The sequence below is a fragment of the Tachypleus tridentatus genome, chromosome 10 (genome assembly GCF_004210375.1).
Source record: "Tachypleus tridentatus isolate NWPU-2018 chromosome 10, ASM421037v1, whole genome shotgun sequence".
Lineage (NCBI taxonomy): Eukaryota > Metazoa > Arthropoda > Merostomata > Xiphosura > Limulidae > Tachypleus > Tachypleus tridentatus.
The window spans coordinates 4,121,566-4,133,652 of NC_134834.1; the positions used below are offsets into that span (position 1 = coordinate 4,121,566).

At 31.1% G+C, this 12,087-nt stretch overlaps 1 protein-coding gene across 1 annotated transcript in view; it reads right to left on the reverse strand.

The window, feature by feature from the left end:
- LOC143227929 (hemicentin-1-like) overlaps positions 1-12,087 on the reverse strand; it is a 246,350-nt gene that overhangs the window by 134,063 nt on the left and 100,200 nt on the right. Inside the window, 5 exon segments of the mRNA XM_076459284.1 lie at positions 415-705; positions 2,595-2,708; positions 3,067-3,240; positions 3,571-3,852; positions 11,270-11,426. Coding sequence (XP_076315399.1) covers positions 415-705; positions 2,595-2,708; positions 3,067-3,240; positions 3,571-3,852; positions 11,270-11,426 — 1,018 coding nt within the window.

Genomic DNA, 12,087 nt, shown 5'->3' on the forward strand with positions numbered 1-12,087 from the left:
TGGACCTTTATTTATATCTCAAAGTAATACATAAACATTCTGGACCTTTATTTATATCTCAAAGTAATACATAAACATTCTGGACCTTTATTTATATCTCAAAGTTTTTCTAAGTTCTAACACTTGAAATTATTATTAAGAAAACTGTAAACAAATGTTGATAATGTAATGATCAAACAAAACTGGAACTGAACAAAGGAAAAGAACCAACTGGTGATAATGTGGATATTAAAAACCTGGTACGTGCATTAGAAACTTTCTGTGGAAAGTGAAACACCTGTTGATAACAAAAGACTTAAAGACATCTGTCGGCTTAGGTTATTCACTTCTTATTTCACACTTTGTCTGTTAACTCTGTATCATAGATAGCTACGTTTTAAGACTGTAAATAATGATAAAAGCAAAGTGTTTTACCTAACACGTCCACTTCAGTCTCATGCTCTGTTTCCCCAGCCAAGTTTCCAGCAACACATGTGTAGAGGCCAGCATCTGAAGTCTGAGTTTTCATGATCTTTAGAGACTTTTGATCTGGACTAATGTCCACATTTGGTGGAAGGTCACTTCGTGAAAGTGGTTCTCCATTCTTTAGCCATGTTATACTTGAGACTGACTGTGAGTTCTCTACAGGACACCTGACAACCAGATCCTCTCCTTTTATCACACGAGCTTCAGGTATAACCTGTCTCTTGTCAAGCCGAGGAGGAACTAAACCAGAAAATAAAGATACAAACTTACCAACACATCTATAAACACAGGTACAAACTCATAAACACATCTATCAACACAGGTACAAACTCATAAACACATCTATCAACACAAGGTAGAAACTCACCAAGCACGTCTATAAATATAAGGTAGAAACTCACCAAGCACGTCTATAAACACAAGGTACAAACTCACCAAGCACGTCTATAAACATAAGGTACAAACTCACCAAGCACGTCTATAAACACAAGGTACAAACTCACCAAGCACGTCTATAAACACAAGGTACAAACTCACGAAGTACGTCCATCAACACAAACTCACCAAGCACGTCTATCAACACAAGGTACAAACTCACCAAGCACGTCTATCAACACAAGGTACAAACTCATCAACACATCTATAAACACAAGGTAAAAACTCACCAAGCACGTCTATAAACACAAGGTACAAACTCACCAAGCACGTCTATAAACACAAGGTACAAACTCATCAACACATCTATAAACACAAGGTACAAACTCATCAACACATCTATAAACACAAGGTACAAACTCACCAAGCACGTCTTTTAACATAAGGTACAAACTCACCAAGCACGTTTATAAACACAAGGTACAAACTCATCAACACATCTATAAACACAAGGTACAAACTCACCAAGCACGTCTATAAACACAAGGTACAAACTCACCAAGCACGTCTATAAACACAAGGTACAAACTCACCAAGCACGTCTATAAACACAAGGTACAAACTCACCAAGTACGTCTATAAACACAGGTACAAACTCACCAAGAACATCTATAAACACAAGGTACAAACTCACCAAGCACGTCTATAAACATAAGGTACAAACTCACCAAGCACGTCTATAAACATAAGGTACAAATTCATGAAGTACGTCTATCAACACAAACTCACCAAGCACATCTATAAACACAAGGTACAAACTAACCAAGCATGTCTATCAACACAAGGTACAAACTCACGAAGTACGTCTATAAACACAAGGTACAAACTCCCCAAGCACGTCTATAAACACAGGTACAAACTCACCAAGCACGTCTATAAACACAGGTACAAACTCACGAAGTAGTCTATAAACACAAGGCACAAACACACCAAACACATCTATAAACACAAGGTACAAACTCATCAACACATCTATAAACACAAGGTACAAACTCACCAAGTACGTCTATAAACACAGGTACAAACTCACCAAGAACATCTATAAACACAAGGTACAAACTCACCAAGCACGTCTATAAACATAAGGTACAAACTCACCAAGCACGTCTATAAACATAAGGTACAAACTCATGAAGTACGTCTATCAACACAAACTCACCAAGCACATCTATAAACACAAGGTACAAACTAACCAAGCATGTCTATCAACACAAGGTACAAACTCACGAAGTACGTCTATAAACACAAGGTACAAACTCCCCAAGCACGTCTATAAACACAGGTACAAACTCACCAAGCACGTCTATAAACACAGGTACAAACTCACGAAGTAGTCTATAAACACAAGGCACAAACACACCAAACACATCTATAAACACAAGGTACAAACTCATCAACACATCTATAAACACAAGGTACAAACTCACGAAGTACGTCTATAAACATAAGGTACAAACTCCCCAAGCACGTCTATAAACACAGGTACAAACTCACGAAGTAGTCTATAAACACAAGGCACAAACACACCAAACACATCTATAAACACAAGGTACAAACTCATCAACACATCTATAAACACAAGGTACAAACTCACGAAGTACGTCTATAAACATAAGGTACAAACTCACCAAGCACGTCTATAAACACAGGTACAAACTCACGAAGTACGTCAAAAACACAAGGTACAAACTCACCGAGTACGTCCATTATAAATTCAGCTTCATCATTCCCTGCCAGATTAGATGCTCTGCACTTGTAGTGACCAGCATCTTCCAAGTGTACAGAGGATATTCTCAACTTTTCACCCTCTACACAATACAGAAGACAAATTGTGTTGTATGAGAAGTGGATATGTTAACAGTTTAACCATAGTGTATCATTATATAAAGTAGTAACACATAACATTCTGGAAAAAATGTATCGTCAAGGAAAGTTAAGTCCTTTATTGAAAGAAAATGATGTTCTGATATATCCAAATATTAATAATACTTTAGAGATTTTTGTTTATTGTAAACAATAATCCAAAATAGAAACTCCCTAATATCATTTCAATACTGTGTAGTATTATTTAAAGGCACGTTGTTGGTAGATCTTATAACCAAGTCAGCTAGTATAAGCCAAGAAGCGGCAGTACAGATGACATAAAAATAAGCTGTGGATACAGACCAAATATGATTTGATGTCTGGAACTCATATTTAGTGCTGAGAGTGGTTTGCCATCTCTAAACCAAGTCACAGTAGGTTGTGGATTTCCACTCACTGGACATTCTAGAGTAATCGTTCTGTTGGACAGAGCTATTGGAGTGGGCACAAAATTGGACCTGTCAATTGTTGGAGGAACTAGAAATAGATGTAAGCATTAAGTTTCAGATGGACAGAAGAAAATATAATAAATCTTTTAAACATTAAGTTTCAGATGGACAGAAGAAAATATAATAAATCTTTTAAACATTAAGTTCCAGATGGACAGGAGCAAATTTAATAAAACTTTTAAACATTAAGTTCCAGATGGACAGGAGCAAACTTAATAAAACTTTTAAACATTAAGTTCCAGATGGACAGGAGAAATTTAATAAAACTTTTAAAGTATTAAATTTAAAATAAATTGAATTTTCTTCTTTGACAGTATAAAGAGTCAGGTCGTCAAAGAGATAAAATACACAAACTAACCATGAACGGTGAAATCAAAATGTTCCTCATCTTGACCAACTGTATTTGTAGCTACACAAGTATATTTAGCTGCATCTCCTATTCTTAGTCTTCGAATGTGAAGCTCAGAGCCATCTCGCAATATGTTCATGTTTGGTTCACTGAAAGGGTCAATTGGCTGTCCATTTTTTAGCCATGTGATAAGAGGTCGTGGGTCACCTGTTGTTTCACAAAAAATAACAGCATGATGGTTCAGATTCCCAACAGGCTTTGTGTCCAACTCATCTGAGATTTTTGGAGGCACTAGGAAAGGAAATCACACATTAAACCTTATAAACACAGTGGAGAACACTGTGTCTGACTTACACCAATACACTGTGGTGAACACTGTGTCTGACTTACAACAATACGGTGATGAACAATGTGTCTGACTTACAACAATACTGTGATGGAAAATATTTGACATACAACAAAACAGTGGTGAACAACGTGTCTGACTCACAACAACACTATGAAGAACAATGTTTGACTTACAATAACAATGTGATAAACAGTGTTTGACTTACAACAATACAGTCATGAAAAATGTGTCCGACTTACATCAACACTGGTAAACATTGTGTCTGACTTACAACAACAACAGTGGTGAACAATGTGTCTGACTTACAACGACAACAGTGGTAAACAATGTGTCTGACTTATAATGACAACAGTGATGAACAATGTGTCTGACTTAAACCATAACAGTGGTGAACAATGTGTCTGACTTACAACAACACAGTGGAGAACAATGTGTCTGACTTACAACAACAGTGGTGAACAATCAGTCTGACTTAAAACAAGACAATGTTGCACAGTGTGTCTGATTTACAACAACACTTTGATGAACAATGTGTTTGACTTATATCAACAGTGGTGAACAAGGTGTTTGACTTGCAACAACAGAGTAGAGAATGATTTAGAACAAAGTTGAAAATGGGGTAAGCTTCTTGCTTTAAAAAAAAGAATAAATATGTCTGCCCAAAAATATATTAACATGTCTGCCCCAAAATATATTATTATTTGTGATTTAATTAACATTTTTATAATTCCATTTTCCTGGAAGAAGCAAAACCTTTTGAAATTACCTCACAGACTATAAAATGAATTTTTCATTACCTCACAGACAATAAAATGAATTTTTCATTACCTCACAGACTATAAAATGAATTTTTCATTACCTCACAGTCTATGAAATGAATTTTTCATTACTTCACAGTCTATAAAATGAATTTTTCATTACTTCACAGTCTATAAAATGAACTTTTCATTACTTCACAGACTATGAAATGAACTTTTCATTACCTCACAGACTATGAAATGAACTTTTCATTACCTCACAGACTGTGAAATGAACTTTTCTTTACCTCACAGACTATAAAATGAATTTTTATTACCTCACAGACTATGAAATGAACTTTTCATTACCTCACAGACTATGAAATGAATTTTTCATTACCTCACAGACTATGAAATGAACTTTTCATTACCTCACAGACTGTGAAATGAACTTTTCATTACCTCACAGACTATAAAATGAATTTTTCATTACCTCACAGACTATGAAATGAACTTTTCATTACCTCACAGACTGTGAAATGAACTTTTCATTACTTCACAGACTATAAAATGAATTTTTCATTACTTCACAGACTATAAAATGAACTTTTCATTACCTCACAGACTATAAAATGAATTTTTCATTACCTCACAGACTATGAAATGAACCTTTCATTACCTCACAGACTATGAAATGAACCTTTCATTACCTCACAGACTATAAAATGAATTTTTCATTACTTCACAGACTATAAAATGAACTTTTCATTACCTCACAGACTATAAAACGAACTTTTCATTACTTCACAGACTGTGAAATGAACTTTTCATTACCTCACAGACTATAAAATGAACTTTTCATTACTTCACAGACTATGAAATGAACTTTTCATTACCTCACAGACTATAAAATGAATTTTTCATTACTTCACAGACTATAAAATGAACTTTTCATTACCTCACAGACTATAAAATGAATTTTTCATTACTTAACACACTATGAAATGAACTTTTCATTACCTCACAGACTATAAAATGAATTTTTCATTACTTCACAGACTGTGAAATGAACTTTTCATTACCTCACAGACTATAAAATGAACTTTTCATTACCTCACAGACTATAAAACGAATTTTTCATTACTTCACAGACTATAAAATGAACTTTTCATTACCTCACAGACTATAAAATGAACTTTTCATTACTTCACAGACTATGAAATGAACTTTTCATTACCTCACGCTCTATAAAACGAATTTTTCATTACTTCACAGACTGTGAAATGAACTTTTCATTACCTCACAGACTATAAAATGAATTTTTCATTACTTCACAGACTATGAAATGAACTTTTCATTACCTCACAGACTATAAAACGAATTTTTCATTACTTCACAGACTATAAAATGAACTTTTCATTACCTCACAGACTATAAAATGAACTTTTCATTACTTCACAGACTATGAAATGAACTTTTCATTACCTCACAGACTATAAAACGAATTTTTCATTACTTCACAGACTATAAAATGAACCTTTCATTACCTCACAGACTATAAAATGAATTTTTAATTACTTCACAGACTATAAAGTGAACTTTTCATTACTTCATAGACTATAAAGTGAACTTTTCATTACTTCAAAGACTATAAAATGAACTTTTCATTACCTCACAGACTATAAAATGAATTTTTCATTACTTAACACACTATGAAATGAACTTTTCATTACCTCACAGACTATAAAATGAATTTTTCATTACTTCACAGACTATAAAATGAACTTTTCATTACTTCACAGACTATAAAATGAATTTTTCATTACTTCACAGACTATGAAATGAACTTTTCATTACCTCACAGACTATAAAACGAATTTTTCATTACTTCACAGACTATAAAATGAACTTTTCATTACCTCACAGACTATAAAATGAACTTTTCATTACTTCACAGACTATGAAATGAACTTTTCATTACCTCACAGACTATAAAACGAATTTTTCATTACTTCACAGACTATAAAATGAACTTTTCATTACCTCACAGACTATAAAATGAACTTTTCATTACCTCACAGACTATGAAATGAACTTTTCATTACCTCACAGACTATAAAACGAATTTTTCATTACTTCACAGACTATAAAATGAACTTTTCATTACCTCACAGACTATAAAATGAATTTTTCATTACTTCACAGACTATAAAGTGAACTTTTCATTACCTCACAGACTATAAAACGAATTTTTCATTACTTCACAGACTATAAAATGAACTTTTCATTACCTCACAGACTATAAAATGAATTTTTCATTACTTAACACACAATGAAATGAACTTTTCATTACCTCACAGACTATAAAATGAATTTTTCATTACCTCACAGACTATAAAACGAATTTTTCATTACCTCACAGACTATAAAACGAATTTTTCATTACTTAACACACTATGAAATGAACTTTTCATTACCTCACAGACTATAAAACGAATTTTTCATTGCTTCACAGACTATGAAATGAACTTTTCATTACCTCACAGACTATAAAACGAATTTTTCATTGCTTTACAGACTATAAAATGAACTTTTCATTACCTCACAGACTATAAAATGAATTTTTCATGACCTCACAGACTATAAAATGAATTTTTCATTACCTCACAGACTATGAAATGAACTTTTCATTACCTCACAGACTATAAAACGAATTTTTCATTACTTCACAGACTATAAAATGAACTTTTCATTACCTCACAGACTATAAAATGAATTTTTCATTACTTCACAGACTATAAAATGAACTTTTCATTACCTCACAGACTATAAAACGAATTTTCATTACCTCACAGACTATAAAATGAATTTTCATTACCTCACAGACTATGAAATGAACTTTTCATTACCTCACAGACTATAAAACGAATTTTTTCATTACTTCACAGACTATAAAATGAACTTTTCATTACCTCACAGACTATAAAATGAATTTTCATTACTTCACAGACTATAAAATGAACTTTTCATTACCTCACAGACTATAAAACGAATTTTTCATTACTTCACAGACTATAAAATGAACTTTTCATTACCTCACACACTATAAAATGAATTTTTCATTACTTCACAGACTATAAAATGAACTTTTCATTACCTCACACACTATAAAATGAATTTTTCATTACTTCACAGACTATAAAATGAACTTTTCATTACCTCACAGACTATAAAATGAATTTTTCATTACCTCACAGACTATGAAATGAACTTTTCATTACCTCACAGACTATAAAACGAATTTTTCATTACTTCACAGACTATAAAATGAACTTTTCATTACCTCACAGACTATAAAATGAATTTTTCATGACCTCACAGACTATAAAATGAATTTTTCATTACTTCACAGACTATGAAATGAACTTTTCATTACCTCACAAACTATAAAATGAATTTTTCATTACTTCACAGACTATAAAATGAACTTTTCATTACCTCACAGACTATAAAATGAATTTTTCATTACCTCACAGACTATAAAATGAACTTTTCATTACCTCACAGACTATAAAATGAATTTTTCATTACTTCACAGACTATAAAATGAACTTTTCATTACCTCACAGACTATAAAACGAATTTTTCATTACCTCACAGACTATAAAATGAACTTTTCATTACCTCACAGACTATAAAATGAATTTTTCATTACTTAACACACTATGAAATGAACTTTTCATTACCTCACAGACTATAAAATGAATTTTTCATTACTTCACAGACTATAAAATGAACTTTTCATTACCTCACAGACTATAAAACGAATTTTTCATTACTTAACACACTATGAAATGAACTTTTCATTACCTCACAGACTATAAAATGAATTTTTCATTACTTCACAGACTATAAAATGAACTTTTCATTACCTCACAGACTATGAAATGAACTTTTCATCACCTCACAGACTATGAAATGAAATTTTCATTACCTCACAGACTATAAAATGAATTTTTCATTACTTCACAGACTATAAAATGAACTTTTCATTACCTCACAGACTATGAAATGAACTTTTCATTACCTCACAGATTATAAAATGAACTTTTCATTACCTCACAGACTATAAAATGAATTTTTCATTACTTAACACACTATGAAATGAACTTTTCATTACCTCACAGACTATAAAATGAATTTTTCATTACTTCACAGACTATAAAATGAACTTTTCATTACCTCACAGACTATAAAATGAACTTTTCATTACCTCACAGACTATGAAATGAACTTTTCATTACCTCACAGACTATAAAACGAATTTTTCATTACTTCACAGACTATAAAATGAACTTTTCATTACCTCACAGACTATAAAATGAATTTTTGATTACCTCACAGACTATAAAACGAATTTTTCATTGCTTTACAGACTATAAAATGAACTTTTCATTACCTCACAGACTATAAAATGAATTTTTCATGACCTCACAGACTATAAAATGAATTTTTCATTACCTCACAGACTATGAAATGAACTTTTCATTACCTCACAGACTATAAAACGAATTTTTCATTACTTCACAGACTATAAAATGAACTTTTCATTACCTCACAGACTATAAAATGAATTTTTCATTACTTCACAGACTATAAAATGAACTTTTCATTACCTCACAGACTATAAAACGAATTTTTCATTACCTCACAGACTATAAAATGAATTTTTCATTACCTCACAGACTATGAAATGAACTTTTCATTACCTCACAGACTATAAAACGAATTTTTCATTACTTCACAGACTATAAAATGAACTTTTCATTACCTCACAGACTATAAAATGAATTTTCATTACTTCACAGACTATAAAATGAACTTTTCATTACCTCACAGACTATAAAACGAATTTTTCATTACTTCACAGACTATAAAATGAACTTTTCATTACCTCACACACTATAAAATGAATTTTTCATTACTTCACAGACTATAAAATGAACTTTTCATTACCTCACAGACTATAAAATGAATTTTTCATTACCTCACAGACTATGAAATGAACTTTTCATTACCTCACAGACTATAAAACAATTTTTCATTACTTCACAGACTATAAAATGAACTTTTCATTACCTCACAGACTATAAAATGAATTTTTTCATGACCTCACAGACTATAAAATGAATTTTCATTACTTCACAGACTATGAAATGAACTTTTCATTACCTCACAAACTATAAAATGAATTTTCATTACTTCACAGACTATAAAATGAACTTTTCATTACCTCACAGACTATAAAATGAATTTTTCATTACCTCACAGACTATAAAATGAACTTTTCATTACCTCACAGACTATAAAATGAATTTTCATTACTTCACAGACTATAAAATGAACTTTTCATTACCTCACAGACTATAAAACGAATTTTCATTACCTCACAGACTATAAAATGAACTTTTCATTACCTCACAGACTATAAAATGAATTTTTCATTACTTAACACACTATGAAATGAACTTTTCATTACCTCACAGACTATAAAATGAATTTTCATTACTTCACAGACTATAAAATGAACTTTTCATTACCTCACAGACTATAAAACAGAATTTTTTCATTACTTAACACACTATGAAATGAACTTTTCATTACCTCACAGACTATAAAATGAATTTTCATTACTTCACAGACTATAAAATGAACTTTTCATTACCTCACAGACTATGAAATGAACTTTTCATCACCTCACAGACTATGAAATGAAATTTTCATTACCTCACAGACTATAAAATGAATTTTTCATTACTTCACAGACTATAAAATGAACTTTTCATTACCTCACAGACTATGAAATGAACTTTTCATTACCTCACAGATTATAAAATGAACTTTTCATTACCTCACAGACTATAAAATGAATTTTTCATTACTTAACACACTATGAAATGAACTTTTCATTACCTCACAGACTATAAAATGAATTTTTCATTACTTCACAGACTATAAAATGAACTTTTCATTACCTCACAGACTATAAAATGAACTTTTCATTACCTCACAGACTATGAAATGAACTTTTCATTACCTCACAGACTATAAAACGAATTTTTCATTACTTCACAGACTATAAAATGAACTTTTCATTACCTCACAGACTATAAAATGAATTTTTGATTACTTCACAGACTATAAAATGAACTTTTCATTACCTCACAGACTATGAAATGAACTTTTCATTACCTCACAGACTATAAAATGAACTTTTCATTACTTCACAGACTATGAAATGAACTTTTCATTACCTCACAGACTATAAAATGAATTTTTCATTACCTCACAGACTATGAAATGAACTTTTCATTACCTCACAGACTATAAAATGAAATTTTCATTACTTCACAGACTATAAAATGAAATTTTCATTACTTCACAGACTATAAAATGAACTTTTCATTACCTCACAGACTATAAAATGAATTTTTCATTACCTCACAGACTATAAAATGAATTTTTCATTACTTCACAGACTATAAAATGAACTTTTCATTACCTCACAGACTATGAAATGAACTTTTCTTATAACCTACAAAAAAGCTTATAGAATAATTACCTTGTACAGTCAAGTCAAAATGTTTCTCTTCAGAACCTGATGGGCTGGAAGCCACACAAGTGTACCTTCCACCATCAGAAACTTCCACTTCTGTGATCTTTAACAACTGATTTTCATGAAGAAATTCAACTTGTGGAGTATTATCAGTTCTCAGAATCTGTAAAAATTAAATTTGTTCCATGTTGAAATAACATATCTAAACTAATGTAGTTTCAGGTGTCATCCTCTTATTCAATAGGAAATGATCTCTGTAGAACAATTACAAATAGATTATTTACCAGTGGAACTCCAGTATTGGTTTCTTATGGTGGATAAAAGTGAAAGAAGTTAAAGACAAGTTAATGTAGTGTAAACAATAACTCTAATCATCTGAAAACTAATAAATAAACTATTTTGTCAAGTTTTGTTGTGGGTAAAATGAAAGATTAAAACTGGCACCTAAAGTTTGTTTGGAATAAGAGTTATGAAATTTGATAATTATTTAGTGTTCAGTTGATACAGTTTGTTCTATACTAAATAACTCAGAATAAGGTGTTCACTGAAATTTGATAATTATTTAGTGTTCAGTTGATACAGTTTGTTCTATACTAAATAACTCAGAATAAGGTGTTCACTGAAATTTGATAATTATTTAGTGTTCAGTTGATACAGTTTGTTCTATACTAAATAACTCAGAATAAGTTGTTCACTGTAATTTGATAATTATTTAGTATTCAGTGGATACAGTTTGTTCTATACTAAATAACTCAGAATAAGGTGTTCACTGAAATTTGATAATTATTTAGTGTTCAGTGGATACAGTTTGTTCTATACTAAAT